Source organism: Monodelphis domestica, chromosome 1 (assembly GCF_027887165.1).
Source record: "Monodelphis domestica isolate mMonDom1 chromosome 1, mMonDom1.pri, whole genome shotgun sequence".
NCBI classification, from domain to species: Eukaryota; Metazoa; Chordata; class Mammalia; order Didelphimorphia; family Didelphidae; genus Monodelphis; species Monodelphis domestica.
The window spans coordinates 76,099,551-76,123,394 of NC_077227.1; the positions used below are offsets into that span (position 1 = coordinate 76,099,551).

The window sequence follows — 23,844 nt, forward strand, 5'->3', positions numbered from 1 at the left end:
TATAGTTGTGTGTGTGTGTGTGTGCATACACATACAGTGTGTATATCTATATCGTGACTTTCCCCAACAGTTTTGACATTTTGTGGGTTGGTATAAGAAATTAAATGGGAATTTTTTGTTGTCCCTTCCACATTGTGACTTTCTCCAACACAGTTTTGACATTTCGTGGGTTGGTATAGGAAATTAAATGGGAATTTTTTGAGAGTTTTGTGAAAGCCACAGAAGACATGCCAAAGGCCACCAGATGACAAAGAAACTGTTTAGAAACTCAGAAGAACATACTTAACCCAAACTTTACAATAAGGTACTATAAACACTCATAAAAAAAAAGAAAGAAAGAAAATCAGTGTTTTTCTCTAGGACAAAGGGAGGGCCAAAAAGTTTTGTGTAGTTTTCCTGACTGAGGGGGCCCTGTACCTCTAACCCCTACAATATGGAAGGCATAGCTATATATTTAATTCGTATTGGAATAAATATTAAATATTTATTTATTATATTATATATGATATATATATTAAATATTATATATTAAATATATATTTAAACTGGTTTTCCAGTAGGGAAGCTCCCTCTGTTAATGCATGTCAACACACCCACCCTGCATTTTATAGTCTCAGAGAGTTGCCTATGGCCCGAGACAGTTAAAGCTGTGCCATGAGTCATACAGGCCAAATATATCAAAGCTATAATTTGAATCCAGGTCTTCCTGATGCTAGAGCTGGCTTTCTATCCACTAGGAAACACTGTCCTCTTTAAATTTATACTATCAAAGGAACACACACAAATAATAAAATGGATCGTGTTGACAATGGAAATAAAAGTATGGAATTCTGTTGTGCTCCAGGAAAGATTATTTTATCTCATTCTGGGCCTTAGTTTCTCCAGGTGGAAGAGAGAGAAAAAAGACCTACCTTATGAGAATGCTGCTGGGTATAACATGAGGAATAATGAAGGCAAATGGGGGAAAAAAGGTCTTTATAAATATCAGAACATGACTACCTTCTAGCTCACCGATTGTCAGAGGTGACCAAGCCTGGGGGACAGTCTGTCCCAGTGGTCCCTTGGTGCCTGCCTATCCTCTCCCCAGCCTTGAGTTGGTGGGGAGGAGGTGGTCTGTGCAAAGTGGAGGGGGGCCGGGCGACAGGAATGGAAAGCCCTCCTGGAGGGTTACCTTCACAAACTGCACATCACTGAGGATGTGAACTGAGTAGTCAGGCGTGTAGAGGTTGTTGCTGCTGTACAGCTGGGTGGTGCTGCCCCCATAGTCGCTGCGCTCTCGGTTTGGAGACTCAGAGCGGTTCAACCCACTGCAGCGAGAAGGGGATCGGTTTACTGCAGATGTTGACAAAGGAGGAGAAGGAGGAAATGGAAGAGGAGAGGGTCGAGGAATAAGGGGGAGAAAAGATGGAGGTGGGGAGGGCAGAGGGAATGGGGTGGAAAACGGAAAAGAGACAAAGAGAGGTGTGAGTACCTCTGGACTTTAAAGTCATGGTCACATCGGGTCGTGCTCCTATGCCCCTTGTACTTTGCTCTTGACCTGAGCACAGTCTTGGGGGAAGAGTTAGTTTATTTGTCCAAGGAGCCAATGGCCTTAGAGAGGAATCTCTTGGCACAAACAACTCAACGGGTCAATATCCTTGCCCTTCTTTCATGCTCCTTCCCTTTAAAACATCGACAGAGGAAAAGTTGGACCATTTTTTTCCAGAAAGGATGCTGAGGTGATCAATAGGACTATAATCGTTCCTTCTTTGTTTCACGTGGCTGCAAAGAATGACCAAAATAAGAAGATGAAGGACTGTGCTGGGGGCTCCAACTGCCTTACAGCACCAAGTGATTTAATTATTAGTTCGAATGAATGTTGTACTGGGGGGGGGGCATTTAGGTTCTCCAAGACCCATCATTCCTGGTATACAGAATCACCGGTTTGCTGTGACCCATCATTTGATTGTGGTTACCCACAAGCCTCCTGTTTTAATCCCCTTTTTTCACTGGCTCCTAATTTTTCAGATGAATTTCTTCATAAGTTTCTTATGCAAAGAGAAGTTTTATGGGGAAGGAATAGGGACTGGACCTGTGATTTCACTAGTATAGAAAACTCCTTGGTATAGAAACTTCACACACCAATGCCATCAATAACCTCTGTACAACTTCAAAGAGAGCTGAGAACTTCAGTGAGATGCAGCCAATATATGTCAGAGGCAGGACTAGAGAATCCAGGTCTTCCTGGCTTCAAGGCCAGTTCTTTAGCCATGAGCACACTACCCTTCTTGTGGGGGAACGTCAAGAAAATATAGTCAGTTGGTTTCAAAACTAGCTTTCTTGAGCCAAGTCTTCATTGTACTTACCATTCCAAAGTCACTTAGAAGTTGGTAATTACACCAACTCTCATTTAGGAAGCCTTTTAAGGTTCACAAAATACAAAAATCTTATTTGATCTTACTGTCCTATGAGGTGGGTAGGTACTATTCCTCTTCTCATCTTTCAGAAGATGAACATGAGGCAGCTAGAGGTGAAAAGACTTGTTCAGGGTCACACAGTTAGTAAGTGTCTGAGGAAGAATTGGAACTCAGGTCATCCAGATTCCCAAGTCATACGTTTTATTCCCTGTGCTACCTAATGCCTGACTTCTGCAGGTAGCCCTCAGTTTTCCTCAACTGTGAACTTTTTACAAATACTGCCCTGATGCCTCAAGATCACACCGAGGTGATCCTGATTTCTCCAAGGCTAGACCAGCAGAACCCAAACTCCAACTACGTGCTTAGTGATGGGTCTGCTGTCCAAGGTCCAGCCTAACTAACTTTAGAGAATTTCACTAACAGAAAGTTGGCCACAATCAAGTTATTTAACTATAGCGACTTAGGACAACTGTCTGCTGTGGTAGAAGAAGAGTTACAATTTGCCTCACTGGGGACCTCACAAAAGTGTATATACATATATATATATATATATATATATCAGATTACATTATATGTAACATATAATATAAATGAGATCATATATATTTATAACATAAATGAGACTATATACATATATATAATCTCATTTGATCTCAAAACTGCCTTGTGAGGTAGAGACTATGATTATTCCCATTTTATAGATGAGGAAACTGAGTCTGAAAGAAGTGTCATGCCCAAAGGTCACATAGCTAATAATAAAAGTCTGTAGCAGGATTCACACTCATTTTCTTTACTCTACACAGCTGCCTAATAAATGAAAAGTTCATTGCCAGACAGGAAGAAAGGTGATAAATTGTTCACACCATCTACTGAGTTATGGAGGAGCCACAATCTGCACAGGTGGAAGAAATGCCCCAACCAATGAAATTGTAACTCCCAGAGGGAAGGGACAGTTATTTCCTCTCACCTGCCTAACTTAGTGATGCCAGAAGGACTGAAGGGAGAGACCCACATTGGTTCACAGGATCCCAGATTTAGGATTGGATGAGGCCATTAAGTGCCCTTAAGCCCAAAGATACTCAGATAGGAAGTGCTTGAGATGGGATTTGAACCCTTGAATTCAGTATTCATTCCCACTGCTCATGTCCCCTCTCTAATAGGAGAGGTTAGAAAGAGGATATTTAGTGGTGTTCTCAAGGGTGGCACCATAACAACCGTTCATGTGAATGGCAGGGATGTTCAGCAGAAAAACATTTACTTCATTTCTTATTGGGGTGTCTTTGACAAAAATCTGCTAAGTTTTGGCAGTAGCTGTTCCCCAGCTGTAAGCGAGTCAGCCAGGGGGGACAGAGCATGTGCTGGGGGCAGAGCCTTCAGAAGCCACTCAGTCCTCTTGATAACCTCTGACTTTGCCTACGTTCATACGTGACTCACCCAACCACGGGATAGGAAGGGCATCATGCCAGTATTGATTCTAAGATGGAAGGTAAGGGTTTTTTTTCTCCAATATTCTGATAGAAGAAAAACATTTGCTTCATTATATTGTTCAAAGGGGACACGATTGGGGATGTAGACTCTAAATGAACCATCTATTGCAAATAATAATATGGAAACAGGTCTTGATCAAGGATACATATAAAACTCAGTGGAATTGCTCATTGGCTACAAGAGGGGGAAGGGAGGAGGGGAGAGAAAGAAAATGAATCATGTAACCATGGGAAAATATTCTAAATTAATTTAATTAAATAAATAAAATTTAAAAATATTCTGACAATTGCTTTCCTTTGAAATCCTTTGATTTTATTTTATGCATTTAAAATCATGATTGTGAGAAAGGGTTGATAGGCTTAGCCAGACTTCCAAAAAGATCCATGACACAAAATGCCATTAAGTATTCTTGGGATTACTGGTTTCTGAATCCATGTCCAACTCTTGGATTTTCTAATGTGAAGCAGGACATGGACTGATCAGCTCTTTGAGATCAGAAGGTCAACCCTCATGTTTTTTTTTTATTTGTTTGGGTTTTGTTTTTAAAGCATAATTGATGTAAACTTTTCTTTTCTGGGGAAATTATTTTCAAGGAGAAAAATGGTCCTTCTGCTGTAACAGGGTCCCAGCTAGTCTGAATTCTGGACAAAAGCCTATTTTGTTTCTCCAGTCTGACATTTCTCACTAGACAGGACATCAATGACTGCATTGTAAGTGAGTGTATGTATACACTCAGGGAATTCTGAACAAGGGGAATGGAAATGCTTTTAATATAAAGAAGAAATTAATTACAGACGAATGTCAAGAGCATGGCAAAAAACTTCAAGTTGTCCTACTTCCCTTTGGTATTTCCTAAGGACACAGAGGCACAGATTAGGGCATGGAGAGAAATCTTAGTACATTCCAAATATGATGGAACAGAACCCTGATCAAAAGCCTTAGTAAAAGAATGTCCACATCTGGGAGCCCCACCTATTTATTCTAAGCACCCCTGGCTAAGCTGGTGAATATCACCTGCAACCTCGCACTTTAATGCTGAGAGGGAACTACAGAGAATTTATTGTATAAAGTATGAAAGGGAATACTACCTGAGTTGGCTCCAAGGAGTGACTCTGACTAAAGAGGGGTGGAATTGAAAATCAACCCAGGCACAGTTGGTGTGTGGGCACGGATCAGAATTCTTCCATGTTTCAGAAGCCCCTCTACACCACAGTAACCAGTAGGAACTTGAAGGCTCCACAGCACTTATGAATTATGCTTTAGTTGTAGCACTGGATCTACAAGCTAAGTATGAGAAAACATGGAGAAACGGTGGCTCTTCTCAACTGTGTCAAGGGTAAAGAATCAGTGCGTCCCAAGGCTTGGGTAGTACAGAGGTGGTACTTTCCTTTAGTATACTATGGATAGGGATATGAGGCAGAAATCTGGCATGATGGTTGTTGGTTACAGCTGGTGGGTCCTCAGCATCGGGGGCCCAGTGACCTGGTATTGATCACATTTGTTGGTCATTTTGGAGAGGGGATTCTTGAGTCAGGAATAGTTTGGTTAGATGGCCTCTGAGTTTCCTTCCAAATGAGAGAAAGATAGAGACAGAGAGAGACAGAGCCAGAGACAGAGAGGAGAGAGAAACAGAAGGTAAGACAGAGAGACAAAGAGAGAGACAGAGACAGAGAGAGGGAGAGAGAGAGTCGAGTTCATCCCACTTCTCTCACTTTCTAGTCTCAAAGTAAACATGCCCATCCATTCCCATCCATTACACTATTGTCATTGAGCTATGCCTTCTCTTTGCCAGATTGATCAGGATTGCATATAGCTAAGAAATCCTGAAATAGCAAAAGTTAGAATTTTTAAATGTGCAGAACTGGAAAAAGAATCTGCTGAAACATTCTGGCCATAATCTGAAATTTGCAAGTTCGTATCAGTTAAGATCCTAGATCAATGTGCTCACATGCCAAAGTTCATTCCAGCAGAACCAATGAAAACAGGAACATTTGCATTTGTTGAATTTCACAAAAGAAATAATATTTGTTTTAGGCTGCGCAAGTCCATTCAGAAAAAATGTTATTTAATAACACTTTATCTGAAGATTTGAAATCACTGCTTCCATTCCTATAGAAAAGATCTAGTTCTGAAAGCTTTTAACTTGCACACAATTGCATAACTATTATTGATCAGAGGCAGGACTTGTAATCAGGTATCAAAAAGAAACTAAAAATACTGTTATCTGCCTCTCCTGAAAATCCTGTTTTTGTTTTGTTTTCATAAGGCTCTGGGGGACAAGAAAAGAAAGGATAAATAGATAGGAAAGGTAATACTTTCGCAGTAGATTGTGGAGCCTATATAAATCCAGTGGGGGGGGGGGGATGAGAATGTCTGGTCTTAATGACTTTCTAAGAGTATTTGTGAAACTTTTTATCTCTAAACCATGTACCATTTTTTCCCTCTTTTCTCCCCCCCCCCCCCCCGCTAAACACTTACCTTCCATCTTAGAATCAATACTGTATATTGATTCCAAGGCAGAAGAGTATAAAGACTAGACATTGGGGGATTAAGTGTCTTGCCCAGGGTCACATAGCTAGGAAGTGTCTTAGGCCAAATTTGAACCCAGGACCTTCTATCCTTAGTCCTGGCTCTCAATCTACTGAGCCACCCAGCTGCCCCCATCATTCTCTCTCTAACTCTTAAACTGAGTCCTACTGAGAAACAGCCATTATAAATAACATGGGCAAGATCTGATTTCTGACATCAAGTCAGCTGCACTGGTCCAAGAAGTAGAGAAGATGGTTGAGATTGCTGGATTCTTATACCATATGTGAGTGGGAGACTCATATAGGAGGAGATTTCATTTTAAAAAAATACTGTGCACATATCTCATTCCCAGCTTGCAAAGGGAAATAGAATATGAAAATATAAGACGTTATTTCCAGAATACTGTCAGTCAGAGATAGAGCCCAAATGGGAGCTGAGTCTTTATATATAATCTATTGCTGGTTTCAGGTAGAAACACGAGTGGCAATCAATTGGCAGCTGCTGTAGGGAAATCTATTTTAGATGCCCAAAGGAGGTAGTTGGCTAAAATGAGGTAACAGAAAGGAAGGCTATTTGAAACAAAAAAAGAACACTGACATTTCTTCCTATTTTTCTTCTGTTCCTCTCATCATTCCTTATTTCTGTCACACAGAGTGCGTAAACAACTTATCCTGCTCCAGTTGGATAGCCCCCATTTCTTTCCATGATTAAACATCTAAGCCACAAGCTAAGGATGAAGAATGGGGATGAAAAATAGAAAAGAGCACAGCCATTCATCACCACAGCATTAGCGAAGAGGTCTGGGTCCAAATTGGAACTTGTGATTTTGAGCCCCAGACTGACTCTGTGAAGCTTTAACAGTAAAAAATAGTGATTAAAAAATGGCTTGCAGAAGGTTTTGGTTAGTGCCATTTTCTGGTTACCTGAGGGTTAAGCGGACAAGCCTTTTAATTTCAATCCTTATAGATGAGTATTCTTCTAAAACCTTTCAGCCCACTTTTCTAGTTTTGAGAAGTATTGTATACAGTAATCCCCTTCTCTAATGTCTGAGCCTCTTTCAGGTAATCCAGAGTATCATCCTGGGCATTACTTATGATCATAGGACTTCTGAGACAGAGGATTTAGATATTGGGCTAAATATTACTCTTTAGGCATATTATGGAATCTGGAAGTTTGTGTGTCAGTCTCTTATTTCCCCTAAAAGTGGAGTGCTGTTCTCTCTCCATCCCCAAATAAAAGTCCAGTCCATTAAGACTTCTGGTTAATTGAATTCTGATTAATCAAGGGTTAACTAAACTATGTACTTGTTTCAGGTTTTATCTTTTTTGCAAAATAGCAAATAGAAACTGGTTTAATTATTTTATTATTATTAAGTAATTATAGTTATATATATGTATAGGAACCTATTTCATTAATGTTTAATTATCTTATTATTATTTAAACCCTTGTCTTCCATCTTAGAATCAATACTATACATTGGTTCCAAGGTAGAAGAGTGGTAAGGGCTAGGCAATGGGGGTTAAGTGACTTGCCCAGGGTCACACAGCTAGGAAGTGTTTGAAGCCATACTTGAACCTAGGATCTCTCATCTCTAGGCCTGGCTCTCAATCCACTGAGTCACCCAGCTGTCTCCAAATTATCTTATTATTATTAAGCAATTATAGTTATATATAATATATAGGAACTTGTTTTTATTAATGTTTAATTATTTTACTCTTTTAAAATATGGTTATATAGAATATATAATTATATATAGTATAATTATTAAGTAATGTTTATTTATTTTATAGGAGACAGAAATTAATTTGAAAGTTTACTCATGCTTTTCTTTTTGGTCTGAACCTTTGATTTTATTGGTGTAGGGAATTCCTAAACTTTCTCCATCAATGTGGATCAGCAAGTCCCCTGCTGCATTCTAGGCATAACTTATGGCAAGAGATGTTCTGTGAATATAGAGGATTGTCCAAGAGGCTATACATAATCTGTCCACAGTTACATAGCCAGTAAGTGTCCAAAACAGGACTTGAACAGAGACTCCCCTAATTCCATATCCATTTTGGCATGTTACCTAACACAGCTTCTCTTGGACATTGTACAAGTATTTCATAGATGGACTCCATGGAGTTAGCTTCTTGAATGACACCATTATTCTGGTAAATTCTGAGCTGCACCCATAAATCCTAATGGTTTTGCTTGTGCGAGCGTGCCATGTGGCCATGATATGGCCATGAACATCCTCATTTCAGACACTGGACCCACTTCCTATCCTGGTGCACAGGTACAGACCACCTCCTCATGCAGGGCAGGGCAGAGCTGGGCAACGAGCGCCTTCCAGTCCCCTAAGTACCACAGTGTCCCCTGAGACAGCCATGCACGATTACCTGGGGAGCCTGCCAAGGATTCCCCTCTGCTGAAGGCGAAGGTACGGGACACTGAGACAGGCACTAGAGAGGCAGTGGTCAAGGAGATGTGAGGAGGAAAAAGGAAAGATAAATACAAAGAGAAAAACAAAGGAAGAGGAAAAAGTGTAAGACAGTCTATTCCTGGAACTTCCCACCATTACATTACTCTGTCTGAAGTCAGCCTGTCTCTGGATCCACCGCTAAGTCACCCTTGGCTAGAACCTATTTGCCCCCAGACAGAGAAATGGAGAGGGACTTGTCATGAGAGACCAATGATTAGAGCTAGGTCTGCTGCCACCGTGTTTGTAAGGGAAGCTTTGGGCTTCTAGGTAAGCAAATAGGCAGTCTTCAGGGATATAAATAATCTTGGTGATAAAAATAGAAATACCAACTATCACAGAACTATCCTAATAAAGAAATCTAAGAGTAGAATTCTCTGTGAGTTACTAGTTCTGGGGCAGATCAGACCTTTGCGCCATGACACTAAATTCTTCTTATCACACAAACACTTCAATTCTGTCCCTAATTGAAAAAGCTCAGACAGTTTCTTAGAGTCCTAAAAGAAAAAAATAATTATTGAATATGGTTCTATTAATGAACACTTTCTGCAGCCAGGACAAGCTAGAACAAAATACACCCGAGGCAAGTATTACAAAATGAACTCTCGATTCAATTAAATTAAGCTAGAAGAGACCCTAGGACACGTCTAGCCTGGCTACTGGTCTGGAGGGAAGGAAGCTGCCCTCTAACAGACTCTTATTTTAACTAATTATTTTTGCTAACTTGGTACTAAATTCAATTTGTTCCTGAGTTTCTTTTTTTTAAAAACCCTTACCTTCTGTCTTGGAGTCAATACTGTGTATTGGCTCCAAGGCAGAAGAGAGGTAAGGGCTACGCAATGGGGATCAAGTGACTTGCCCAGAGTCACACAGCTAGGAAGTGGCTGAGGCCAGATTTGAACCTAGGACCTCCCATTGCTAGGCCTGGTTATCAATCCACTGAGCTACCCAGCTGCCCCCTGTTCCTGAGTTTCTGAAGGGCTAAAAGTTACTAATGCCCCTTTCTAAATTTTGGTACATTGGAGGCAAAGCCCTAGTCACCTCGCCCTAGTTACCTCTCTGGTTCCCATGCCTTTGCAAGTAGTAACTTGTATGGGAAATATATTAAGTAATTGCAACCTCCTTATATCTGAACTAGTGAGTAAGGAAGGCTAGAGATTATCTCTTCCTCCCTTCTTCTCTTTCTCCTCCTTCTCATTTTTTTCTTTCTTCCCACAAAACCAAAGTGGTGAGGAACTAACTTGAGCCCTTCCAGGAGTGGACTGGACATTAGCCCTAGGGGAGTACACACTGAAATGGGGCCTCTACTCACTAAAACAACTAAACAGAGGTGAATTCATCTTGAAATCCCTCCTTTCCACCCTGCAGCACCATGAAGACTGCTTCAGGGCATGTAATTGACAAGTGCTGAAACTAACAGCAGAGTAACTGACATCTGAGATACTAAGCAGTAGCTGAAAAGGAGTCAACTTCACAGGGAGATTCAATGGTCCCAAAGATCCTTCCCAGCTCCAAGTCTATTAAGCTCATCATTGCACAGTAAGCTGGTTCCCCATTGGTGGAGGAGTCTTCTAGAAAGTCCCAACCCAGTCATCTGTCAAGAATTCTTGTCTGTAACCTCAAGCCCAATTTTGTTTGATGGCCATAGGACAAATTCTCCTGCTACTTTTTCCTCGGGGTCTGGTATGGTCCCAGTCTAGCCAGTCCGCAAGTTCAGGGCTTATCCAATTGAATTGGATCTGCACTATGGTCCACCCCAAACCTCTCCCATTTGGTTCACAGCTTGGCTCGTGAAGGGAGATGAGTTTGTTGGGTCAAATTCTTGGTCAATGCTTCCTTCTAAGCATCAGTCCCATAGGTAGGTTCCCAATAGATTTGTAAGCTTTTTCTTCACTAGATGGGGACAGAGAACAATAGTTTTCATCTTCATTGGCCTGTAGGATTTTTTTTCCCCTTAAGGATTATACCAGGGTTTAAGGTTTTGCTTTGGTGGGTAAAGGGTTTACCCAAATCATGGGTGCATTGCTACTTACTGAGATTTCACTGAGAAGAGAAGCAGAGTAACTTGTCACACCAACTCAACAGTGACTGGCCCTTTCATGTGGTCAGACAGTGTTGAAGATTATGCTCCTGCCTCACTAAATGAATGGGACAGTGCTTTTAACAACAAACATCAAAGAAAAGGAGGAAATCAGTCCCTATCTTTTCTCACATTTTTGAGAGAGAAATCCGAGTTGAAGGGAAGAGAAGAGATTCTGAACTAGTCTTCAATAGCGTCTACCTGCTGGGGAATTTTGGGGAGGGCAGCAGCTTTGGGAAGACCTCCTTAAGGTTCATTATCTTTCTAAAGGTCCCTCTTCTCTCAATTCCACAGGTCTTCCAGGGGAAGTAAGCCCTGGGACTCACCCTGGGGGAACAAAGTTCTTCTTGTCTCTTCCCAACTCTGCAGGTCTCACTGTACCATTTACCACCTATTCCAACTACATTAAGGAAATCAAGGTGTCAAGCATTCAATTCATAGAGGACTGGGAGTACTTATGTGGCTCCCACTGGAACATGACCTCATCTAGAGGGCATCAATAGCCTTCACTGTGTTCCTACTTAGTAATTCCATCTCCTCTGCGAAGGACTTTCCCAACCACACTTAAGCTTTATGATCCTCACCTTCCAATGTAAGCAAGACTGAAGTGTTTTGTCCATTTTGGAGATTTGCTACATCTACTCTACTACCATCAACTCAGACTGTGCCTATGGGCATATCCTTTCACTTTCATTTCCATTTCTGGTATATCGTGAAGTCAAATTATATAGCAAACAACTCTGGGAAAATTCAGCTTCCTGATTAAGAAAAGGAACATAAATTCGGAATCTCTCTGCTGTAGTATGAGCTAGTTAGAGTCCTGAATTGGGACTCTAGTTCCAGCTGGCCTGCTGACTTTCTGTATGATTTCAGACAAGTCACTTTTTCAATTTCTCCCTGTGGGGTAGGTTACATGATCCTAATTATTCATAGTCTTTAGTAGTATTGTAATTCATAGCAATGTAAACACACATAGAGGAACACATTCACCAGGAAATATGATAATCAAGTGCTTTGGGATTCTTTGATGACAATATAAAAACAAAGTTCTCTTCTATTTTTTTAAATGTAAAAAAAAGAAACTAAGGGAAAGAAAGGAAGAAAATGTCTTCCCAAGATATATAAATGGCTATAATGAGAGTCAATGACCTAAAGTAACACAAGATTTAGAATGGAGAACCCAAGAGCACACGCGAGAAAAATACCTCCTGGATTACATATATCACATCCATGCACCTAAGTTCAACTGTAAGAACTAAATGGAAGAAAGCAAGCCAACAGTACAGAGAGAAGACAAGCAGGTGCCATGTTTGCATCTTAGCAGCAGTCAGCCTCCTGCTGAAATAACATGCACTTCCTAATCGATGGGGCATTGCTACTTATGGGATTTCATCGAGAAGCAAAGTGCCCTGTCACATCAACTCAACAATGACTTCACTAGTTCCTACCATTGCCCAAGGACAACAAACATATTAGTGGTGTCTGGTGGTTCTTAAGGCAAAGCCCAATTTATGAGAGATTGTGGTTAATAGAAGTAGAAGAGACCTCCCAGGCCATCTAGTCCAACTTCCTCATTTTACAGATAGGAAAACTGAGGTCAAGAAAGAGTAAGTGACTCATCCAGGGTCACACAGGAAATAATTGATAGAGTCCAGGTTCTTGGACTCTGATACTCCTTTCACTACACCAATCATCTTCCCATCTAGTATAAAAATAAAAGCTTTAGCCTTTTTCAAAAAAAGAAGCATGAGCATAACTTGACTCTTTGGTACTTGAAAATAAATGATGAGAATTTCTCCCTTCAGTATTGCAGTGGTATGTACAGGATAAGCAGGAAACATTTTAGACATTTTAGACACAGAAAATAAGCAAGAGCTGCCCAGCAAGGAGAGGACAAGATGGTTTGTGCTCATTCCAAGCATGGGGCCTGAATTGCTCGGTCCATGGCCCACATGCAATGTATCTGAGACAGGCGTGTATCGCCATATGTGAGGAGAATCAAGAGATACATACAAAAGGCGGAGGATCCAGCCAGACTTCCGACCTTCCGCACATCATTATCTGAGGGAAAAAGGGTGAAATGTAATCACTGGTAACTCAGAAAACACATCTTCCTACCTGAATCTTACCCTTCTTTTCTCCTTAGTCCTTTCTGAGGCCATAAAAATGGAGAAAACATATAGAGAGTTGGGGGTGGGGAAGAAAAAGAGGGGAATAAACTCAAGAGTCAAACCCTCAGGTCAACACTGGCTTCAGTCACTTTTATGCTGAACAGACTGTGGTGGGGGTCATTGAGGTACCTGAGCACACAGTGGTCATGATAGCTGGCACACCGTAGTAAGTGAAGGCTCCATTCTCAAAGCGAAGACCTTCTTTACCAACCTCCACTTCTACTTTACCCTAGGAAAAGAAGAAAGGAGATCACTTCTGTTTTGTTGGTAGCAGCTTAGAGAAGTAGCTCTTGACTTAACTAAATAAAGTGGATTAATGTTTTGTGTGTAGATGTACTCCAAGTCCACTCGATCCACCATGTCATTTATTTGATATGTGTGCATCAGTGGAGCAATCCAAAGTACCTAAGCCTAAATGTGTTGCTCCAGTGAGTCAGAGTTATACAGGGCATCCCTAAACTCTTAGTGCAGTTTTAATTCTTTGTAACTTCAGAATTATAAATGCTACAAACATACAAAAATGCCACTTGATAGTTTAATTGCTTATATTTCTTCTCCCCCTTTAGGTTTATGAATTTTGAATGAGAGATTAAAATTTTTAATTTTTGCAAGATTATGGAATTTGCCATTATGGATTTTGCGGGCAACAGTTTCCAGATGATATTTCCTCAGATCGATGTTTTGGTAGAGGAGGTCCTCTTGAGTGGCCACTTCACTTACTTGATCTACCTCCATTACGCTTTTTCTAATGAGGTCACATCAAATCTTTTATGCATGCATCAAAACCTCATTCTTTGGAAAATCTTAAATCTTAGATTACAAATGTAATCCTTTCAGACACTGGGTACTCCCTGATGAAAACTTTTATGAAGTTCAAAAACTGATTAAAGTGGGGGGACAGCTGGGTAGCTCATTGGATTGAGAGCCAGGCCTAGAGATGGGAGGTCCTGGGTTCAAATCTGGAATCAGACACTTCCCAGCTGTGTGACCTGGGCACTTGACCCCCCATTGCTTAGCCCTTATCACTCGTCTGCCTTGGAACCAATACATGGTATTGATTCTTAAACAGAAGGTAAGGGTTTTCTTGATCAATGACACACGTAAAACCCAGTGGAATTGTGCATCGGCTACAGGAAGGGGGGAGGGAAGGGGAGGGAAATAACATGAATTTTGTAACCACAGAAAAATATTCTAAATTAATTAAATAAAAATTTTCACAAACAATTAAAATTTTTAAAAAAGAAGGTAAGGGTTTTTAAAAAAGACAAGCCTAAAGATGGGAGGTCCTGGGTTCAATATGGCCTCAGATATTTCCTAGCCGGGTGACTAGGCAAGTCACTTGACCCTCATTGCCTAGCTCTTACCATGTATACAGTACTGATTCTAAGAGAGAAGGTAAGAGTTTAAAAAAAAAAGGAAATGAAAATATATTTGAATATTAGGGCAGCAACAGATTCTAGAAACTATTAGAGAATCTTGTCTAGAAGTGGGCAAGAAGAGTTCGTGTCAGAGAATCAGGGAGTGAATGATGCTGGCTAACTGAGCTATGATTTTATTTTATTTTTTAAATCCTAGATTCACATTTGAACCCTTGGACCCTCATCTCTAGGTCTGAGCCACCTAGCTGTCCCCACTCCCAGGATTTTTTCAAAGAAATAAATCTGTAAGAAGTTTGTCAAAAGGGGAAAAGTTTTAATATAATTTGAAAAATAATTTGTTTTATTGGATTTCTATCTTAATTTTATACTACCATATTTCCTGCTATGAATAAGCAAACTGTTAAACTTTTTAAAAATAAATTTCATAAAGTCTTTTTCTAATTCATGCTTTCTCTGTGTATCTAGTGCAAACAAGTTCTCATGTGACCTGGTTGCTTAGTTACAGGTATCCAAACACATTTGGCTCTTGTGAGTACCAGGAGAGGCTGCAGCAATAATATTCTTCAGTTAGCAAAAGTCAAGAAGAAACTGCCATAAACAAACAATAATGACATGATCAGTGTGTCATACCATAAGAGAAAATGGTCTTGGATTTCATTGCTGAGATGCATGCTCCACTGATGGACCTAGAGACGAAGAGGGCCCCTGAAACAGGCTCACTTCTTCAAGAGTCATCTAGATCTTTTTATTTTATTTTATTTTTTAAATTTTTTAAATTAAATTTATATTTAATTTAATTTAAACTCTTCCTTTCTGTCTTAGTAACAAACTCTAAGAGAGAAGGATAAGATCTAGGCAAATGAGGTTAAGGGATTTGCCCAGAATCACATAGCCAGGAAGTATCTGAGCTCAAATTTGACTCCCAATTCCAGGCCTGGAACTCTTATCTACTAAGCCATCTAGCTGCCTGGAGAGTCCTTCTTGATCTTTGGCATTCACTCAACCAAGCCCTGGAATGATCATAGAGATGACAGATGGGGTTGCTTGATTACCATTGCTGATAACTTCTTCTTTGATAATTATAACCGTCTGTCCGTCTGTCCATTTCTCTGGCTCTGCCTCTCCATCTGTCTATCTACACACACTCTGTAAGGCTAGAGCATCCTAATTTCAATGTAAAGTAAAGCAACAGTGGTTACATACTGTGCCTCCTATTCCTAAAAGATGAAATAATAAATAGTTCCATCTAAGAATAAAGTAGGATTTTCCTCTTTCCCAAATCAGTGGCTCTAAGGGTATTTTCTGATTATGGAACCTTTAAAAGTTCCTAGTAGTTTGACTATATATATATAAAAGTATACCTTCCCAAACCCAACATTCAAGGCTTTCTTTCCATGATATGGCTACCCAATCCTATTTCATACAAATCTCCTTTGCATACTCTATTGGCCCAAAGAAGAGAAAAGAAAATGTATTTTTCGCCTTTTTTTAAATAGAAATGAAGGAGTACTGTGGACATGGAACATTAAATTACTGGGCAAACTCAGCTGATGTGTAAGATAATTTTGCTAAACTAGTCCCCCCCCCTTTTTTTTATCATTTCTTTTCAGAGTTGCCTTGGTGAGAAGATGACTGGGCAGGACTGGAATTAAAGGGGATATAAAACAAAGCTGATCAATGAAAAGTCTTAAAAATACATCAAAGGCCCACAAATGGGTTCCAGAGCCCCAGTAGCAGCCCCCCAAATCGAGAGCATTCATAGCCCTATCTGATGGAATTTGGCCGGACACTAGCTCATGGTAATCCTACTGGTACACTCAGTTGTAGAAAGATGAGAAGATATTCTTCTCTATTGCACAAAGCTCTTGGGAAGATCCAGCAGCATCTCCTTTGTTTCTGACTCTTCTACCTGGATTCTCTGAAAAGGGTCTTGTCCATATGCCCACCCCACTGACCATGCATTATCAGCCAAGGCTCAGAATGTCAAAACTGCAGAGCTGAAAAGCTCCTCAGAAGCCATCTAGTAAAACCAAGATCTAATCAAGTTTCCTTTACAATATACTTGACCAGTGGTTATCCAGCCTCTGCTTGGAGACTTACTATGAAAGGGAACCTACTTTCTCCACCAAAAATGTAATAGGTTGGCTTGTAAGGCTTTTCACTGGGGACATGCTTAATAAAATGTTGGCTGAATCTTTTATGGTAGCAAAGAATTAAAAACAAAGTAGTTGCCCATCAGTAGGGGAATGTCTAAAAAACATTATTGTATGTGCATATAATGGAGTATTACTATGTCATATCAATGAATATAAAAAGTTTAGAGGGAAGATTTATCAGTGATACAGGCTTACATAAGCAGTACCAGTAAAATAATATACATAAATATAAAAGAAAACTAAAAAATAACAAAAATAAAAAATTTAAATTAGAATAATAACATTAAAAACCAAATATACACAATGATTAGAGGCAGGAGAAGAAAAGAATAAACTAGAAAGCCTTGTAATTATTATGACTATGCTTAGCAACAGAGAAGAACTGAGTGAATGAGCCATATGATCTTCAATATCCCTTCCAGTGCTAAATCCATGACTCTATGGCCCCTTCCTCCATTTTTCCCCCACAGAAGTGGGAGACTATGGATATGGAATATTATTTACACTGTGTGGAAATGTATTTTTAAAATATAATTAGAAAACTGAAAATATTATGAAATACTATTTCTCCAGACTAAAACTCTTTCCAGACTTTTTCTCTCAGAAACAGTGGAGAGAACAAAGACTCAGGTTTTCATTTGAAACAGAGTAAGAGTGATCAAAATTTCTCTTGCCTAGATGAGATCACCCTTAGTGATTGGTACTAGGATTCAGTTGGGGAAAGTCTTTTTTTTTTTAATTGAAGGTTAAATTATTGTTCACAGGAAAGAACAGTCAAGGGGAAGTGGTCCAGAAAAAAAATGAGTGAAGACTATTCTGGAATGTTATATTTTAAGAAATGATCACCTTTTTTTTGGTCCAAGATTCTTATAATTGTTACCTCAAAATTGTCTTGGGGCCAAAACATGGGAGGGCATGGGAAAATGTTAATATTTGTACTATCTCTCCTCTTTTTATCCCTCTTCCTCTGTGTATATGTCAGAACTGATTTAGGATTAGAATAATCTTAAATAAAATTATTTCTAGCAGACTGGTGCCTAGGGACATAAGAGTATTAATTATTTTGGGGGGCAGCTGGGTGGCTCAGTAGATTGACCACTCACCTGCAAAAGGAGCACAAAATAATCCACAGGCCGGTTGCGTTGGTAGAGGTAGTGTTCCGATGCTTTCTTGTTTTTCTCATCAAATTTCAGCTCTTGGATTACGTTGGGATGTTTCAGGAGTCGAATCAGGATCTTCTCCGAAAGGTACAGAGACTTAAAGGGTTCCACTTCTAGAAGAAAGGAAGCTGGGCTGAATTTGGTGCAAGTGGGGCAGGAATGTCCCACCTTGTGCCAAGCATAGAGCTAACAGTTTCAGCACCAGTGACTATGGACTGAGCAAGAAGCCAGTATACCACCACAGCTCTGTTTCTTTGGTTCTCCTTGACTTGCCTTTCTTAGTTCAAGTCACAGAACTGCCAGACCTTAAACTGATATGTATGTGCAGTCTCTCTCTCCTAAACATTCACTTTGGAGTTGTAACATTTAAATTAATATCCAATAACTCCAAGTATAATATTTTACAAGATTAATTAATAAACCCTTGAAGTATAAGAAATAAAAGAAACAAAATTAGAAAGCCTAAGTAAAAAACATGTGGGTAAAATTCTCCCACCTGACTCTCACCCAACTTCCACAGTCGCATTCCTGGGAGAAGAGAGAGAGGGCGGAGCTACATAAAACTTATATCTTCCCTACATTAGTATATTACATAGATACATAACTGGGATGCTGGGAGAGCGAGTCCTGGGGAGCAAAATTCTAATTATACAGAGTGTATAACAAGCTGGGAATATAGGTTACTGATTTATTTTAACTCATACCTTCTGTCTTAGAATCAATACTGTGTATTGGTTCCAAGGCAGAAGGAAAAATCCACCCTAGCAAAACATGAGTATTACTATCAAAGGACCCTTTGGAATTCATCCATTAGCTTGGAATCAGGAAGACCTGAATTCATTATTGTCTTAGATATTTACCAGTGGTGATCCTGGCCAATCCAGTTAACCTCTCTCAGCCTCAGTTTCCTCATCTGTAAAATGTAGATAGCACCTACCTCCAAAGGTTGTTGTAAGGATAAAATTACATGACATTTGTAAAGTGCTTTGCAAATCTTAAGGCATTATATGAATTCTAGACAACATCATCATCATCATCATCATCACTACTAATTTTTATTACTAACTAGATATATAGCTGTACTGTCCCAAATGCTGTGGAAGGGATGAAAGTGTTCTCAGAACCTTTTAAATTTGGTGTCCATGGGCAAAGCTCCAGTCCCCCCCTCCCTGGACCAGTGTCTACTAAGTATCTAAAGCAGAATTATAGACCAGGCATATTGTCTCAGGGCCAGCAGCTCTGTCCACTAACCCATACTGCCTCTGAAAGGAACTTGAGAAGGGGTTATGTGACTGGCGAAGGAGCACAACTGAAGACCACATTATTCTTGAGTTGGCAGCCAATTACTGTGGCTCCTCCCAAAGTAGTCTTTGATGTGGAGGTCTCAGAAACGTGGGGGAGAAGCTCAAAAGATCTGAGGAGCCTGTGGCTCCCAGAAAACAGACATACCTGTGGCCATAAATCGGTGTGTTGCCAACAGAAGCTGTGGGGAAATCTTCACTTTCATTTCAGAGTCTGAAAGCTTGAAGAGAGAGAAATCGTGTCTCTTCCTCTCCCGATGAGGAACCTGCTGCTTTTTCCGATTGTCTGCTAAAGAACCACAAGGAGACAAAGGATGTGAGTGCCAGCATAGAGAGCAAACAGCTTCTGTCTCACCAACAGGTTCAGTCCTTAAGAAGTTACATATGAACCTCTGGCAAAGGAAAAGAGATAAATATGTATGTGCAGGCTCTCCTAAACATTCACTTTGGAGTTGTAAAATTTAAATTAATATCCAATAAGTTCAAGTGTAATGTTTTATAAGATTTATTAATAATCACTCGAAGTAGATGGAATACAAGACACAAAATTAGAAAGCCTAAGTAAAAAACACATGGGTAAAATTATCCTGGCTGATTCTCACTCAACTTCCACAGCCACGTTTCCGGGAGAAATTTTGGTACAGCACAGGATTTGGAATTAGAGGGCTTAAGTTCAAATCTTGGCTCTGCTTTTTATAGCTATATGTGAGCCTAGGCAAATCATTTCATCTCTGGGGCTCAGTTTCCTCATCTATATAAGAAGGAGATCAATCACATGGTTTCCAAGACCTTTTAGAGCTCTAAACCTCTGATCTTATTTCTCTGAAAGTAGAAAGAAACTGGCAGGAAATAAAAGATGGGACATGAACCCTAGGTTATGTGATTTTGTCATTACCATCAGGTACAAGGAGGTCAGCTTATTTATTTATTTATTAAACTTTTTTCCGTGGTTCCATGGTTTATGTTTTCTCCCTCCCCTCATCCCTTCCCACCCCCAGGGTTGTCAAGCAATTCAATATATTATTACTCAAACCCAGTTCCATGTTATTCATTTTTATAATAGAGTAATCTTTTAAAACCAAAATCCCAAATCATATACCCATATAAACAAGTGATAAATCACATGATTTCTTCTGGATTTCTATTTCCACAGTTCTTTCTCTAGATGTGGATAAGACCAGCTTATTTTAGATAACAGTTCCTTTTCTTCCTATCTCCTGAAAGATTTCAGTACAACCTTCTATGTTATTTTGTGAATCTCCCTTAACTCAGAGAAAAAGGTGTCAAGGTTGGCTCACTCCCACCCACTATGTATGATGCATATTTGAAAAGCAGGTATTTACCAGCAATCCTCTGCTATTGATATTTCCCAGACTATTCTCTGACTCTGGCATCCTTGACTTTGGTTACTTGGTGTCTGACTAATAAATGCTTTTGATCTGAACTTTTCAGTACACTACCCTGGGATTCTGTTTTTATGTGGTGTGGACCAAATCCTTGCCAAGACTCTGGTTGAGATGGGAGGAGAATGTGGTAACTTGGATCTCCCTGGGGTATCCCATACTCATGTCTCCCTCCACCTCACCCTTGTGGGCAAACTTCCCATCCAGACCATGACTTAGACTTAAGCTTCCTATGACTGACCCTGATCTTTGACTGTAGAAGTTGACACCTCTGACATTGCTAGCAAGGTTGTCTTGTCCTAGACTACATTTTTAAGAAATACTTCAATGACTCACTTTTCTTTCTTTTTGAACATCACTGGTTCTTTTTCTCCTTCCTTCCTTCCTTCCTTCCTTCCTTCCTTCCTTCCTTCCTTCCTTCCTTCCTTCCTTCCTTCCTTCCTTCCTTCCTTCCTTCCTTCCTTCTTTCTTTCTTTCTTTCTTTCTTTCTTTCTTTCTTTCTTTCTTTCTTTCTTTCTTTCTTTCTTTCTTTCTTTCTTTCTTTCTTTCTTTCTTTCTTTCTTTCTTTCTTTCTTTCTTCTTCCTTCCTTCCTTCCTTCCTTCCTTCCTTTCTTTTTCTAAAATACAAGTATAATGACAAATTTATAGCAGAGATGAGATTGGAGAAACCAATTCCTTAATAGATCTCTCTCTCCCAGAAAGGAAATTCCCAACCCATGGTCTATTCTACCTCCAAACCTCAACCTCACCTTTACATACCCCAAATGGAAAGCTAGACAGTAGAACACAGGCTCTATCATAACAGGGTGGCCTTCACTTCTCTTTCTAGTCTCTATGGGAAAAGTGGATCTGGGGGAACAATTTTAAACTTTGCATACAAGTGCTTCATCCCAGTTCTAATCATAAAGGGTCATTTTGCAAAATGGACAGTGGGAGTTGGGGTGGGTGGGTGCCTTATCTTGCCTCAAAAAATTCAGAAGACATTAAAGGAGAATCCAAGGGCATTGATTCAAATAAGTCAAGTTTCATTAATGCTGACTTTGAACATTCCCCTCTTACTCTGTCTGTAAAAAATGGAATGAAGAAAGCAATCAAGATATAAATGACCTTGGAATTCTGGTACCACCATCCAATAGGAGTGAGCCCCAAACCCTGCCATCGTGTGATAAGATCACTGTAATTTAGAGAGACAACTAAAAGCACTGGTCCAGAGTTCAGGAAGACCTGAGTTCAAGTCCGACCTCAAATATTTGCTGGTTGGGTGGCCCTAGGCAAGTCAGTTAACTTCTGTTTGTTTCAGGTTCCTCATTTGTAAAATGAGGATAATAATAGCACCTACTTCCCAGGATTGTTGTGAGAATCAAATGACAACATATTTGTAAAGTACTTGGCACATAGTAAGTGCTATGTCAAATTTTGCTATTGTTAACTATGATTTTTACTTGGATTCCCTGTTGTTAGCTTAGACTAATTTAGGTTCTTAACCTGTTTTGTACTATGGACTCCTTTTGGCAGTGTCTGTGAAACCTATGGAAACTTTTTCAGAAAAGGATTTTTAAGTTCATAAACTAAAATACAAAGGAAACCAAATTTACATTAGAGAATGGCAGTAATTATGCCATCACAGAATGTAGAAGACCCTTCTACCTGGAATTAGACTGCAATACAGCTATGAAAATAATTTTTTTAAACCCTTACCTTCCGTCTTGGAGTCAATACTGTGTATTGGCTCCAAGGCAGAAGAATGGTAAGGGCTAGGCAATGGGGATCAAGTGACTTGCCCATGGTCACACAGCTAGGAAGTGTCTGAGGCCAGATTTGAACCTAGGACCTCCCGTCTCTAGGCCTAGCTCTCAATCCACTGAGCTATCCAGCTGCCCCCAGAAAATAATTTTTTTTAAAATGCACCTACCCCAGGTTAAGAACTCTATGCCCTAGATCAACATTGGCAAAGGTTTGGCATGTGTGCAGAGATGGCCCTCAGGGAGCTGCTCTGTTCCCCCTCTTCCCAGTGCCCGAGGACATTTTTTACATGCTCTGCTCTTCTGTCCAGCTGCCTAAAGTGAGTACTTTCTCCGCCTGCTCTCTGGGGGTAATGCAGAGGGGCTCACAGGCAGCTTGGGCACCCAAACTTGAAAACCTTTGCCAATGCTGCCCTAGACCTTGAACCAGTGAGGGACAGCTTAAATGGACTCCTCTGCCCCTCCCAACCCCACCACATTTTCTCCCCTAACCGCTTTTCTTCCCAGATACACTATGTCCTTGGGAAATAAAATCTTCAGGCTGTTTTGAAGTTAAAAATAAAACTTGTTTGTGGGTTCCCAGAAGAAACCACTTCCCCTATCAATTCTAAGGCCTCAAAATGTTACAGCAATCTAGCCACAATTAGAGGTAGATGAGGGCATTTGTCAAGATCAGCAGTGGGAGCAAGGTCATCTGGGAATGCCCAAGGTCAGTCTCTCCTGGAAAGGAAATTGACAGCCGGTGGACTATTCTACTTCCATCCCTGCCTTTACACACACCAGAGGGGGACGCAGACAAGACGAAGGCTTTGTCATAGTAGGCTAGGCATGGGCCATCAGAGAAGGCTGAAGACCCTCTGCCCTTTTTACTGAGGGATTTCACTAGCCATAGGCCTGTCCTTAGGTGTGTTAGGTTGCTCATCCATTCTTCGAGAATAGGGAACACAAAAACAAGTTCACCTGTCCCCATGATCCAGACAAACATTACTAGACAGAATATTGCCTTATGGTTCTCATCATTGTTTGTTCCATACTGGTCATAAGAACACAGACTAAAAGCTTAAATGCTCCAGAACCCAAATCCATCATGTGACAGATAAAGAAGCTAATGCCCAGAAAAAAGAAGTGAATTGCCCACAGTCATCAAGATAGAGCTTGGATTTGAACTTGGGTCCTCTGACTCCTAATCCAATGCTCTTTCCCACTATTTGAAGCTGCCTGCTGTGTAAGAAACACTAGCAAATAAGCCCCATATTTTGGGTAAGAAACATCCTCACACATATCTTATCTCACCACAATGAGAGCATAGGGAAAAGTGATCCAAGACAAGCACCCATGGAGACTCCCTGCCTTTCCTGACATGCCTTCTTCTGTTATGCTGAAAGGCACCAGTAAGTCTCCTTCCATGTTCTAATACCTCTAGAACCCTGGACAGTTCCAATTCACCATATAGCATTATTTCAGCACCCATCCTACTTCTTGTTGCTCATAAATCCAGTCCAAGTTCTTAGCACTGTGCCTGGTGCATAGTAGGTGCTTAATGTTTATTGATCGATGTGTTTAGTGCCTACTATGTGC

General features: G+C 40.2%; 1 protein-coding gene across 4 annotated transcripts in view; it reads right to left on the reverse strand.

Annotated features, from left to right (window-relative positions):
• The window catches only part of CNNM1 (cyclin and CBS domain divalent metal cation transport mediator 1), a 66,748-nt gene that overhangs the window by 20,117 nt on the left and 22,787 nt on the right, over positions 1-23,844 (reverse strand). For 2 of the 4 annotated variants that reach the window (XM_007478651.3, XM_007478653.3), the window contains exons 3-8: positions 19,270-19,410; positions 17,764-17,933; positions 13,255-13,354; positions 12,968-13,015; positions 8,795-8,857; positions 1,172-1,332 (exon numbers count right to left, since the gene is read on the reverse strand). In XM_007478651.3, the coding sequence (XP_007478713.2) occupies positions 1,172-1,332; positions 8,795-8,857; positions 12,968-13,015; positions 13,255-13,354; positions 17,764-17,933; positions 19,270-19,410 (683 nt within the window). The remainder of the gene's footprint in view (positions 1-1,171; positions 1,333-8,794; positions 8,858-12,967; positions 13,016-13,254; positions 13,355-17,763; positions 17,934-19,269; positions 19,411-23,844) is intronic. The other 2 variants (XM_001373207.5, XM_056801102.1) reach the window with 1 other exon arrangement.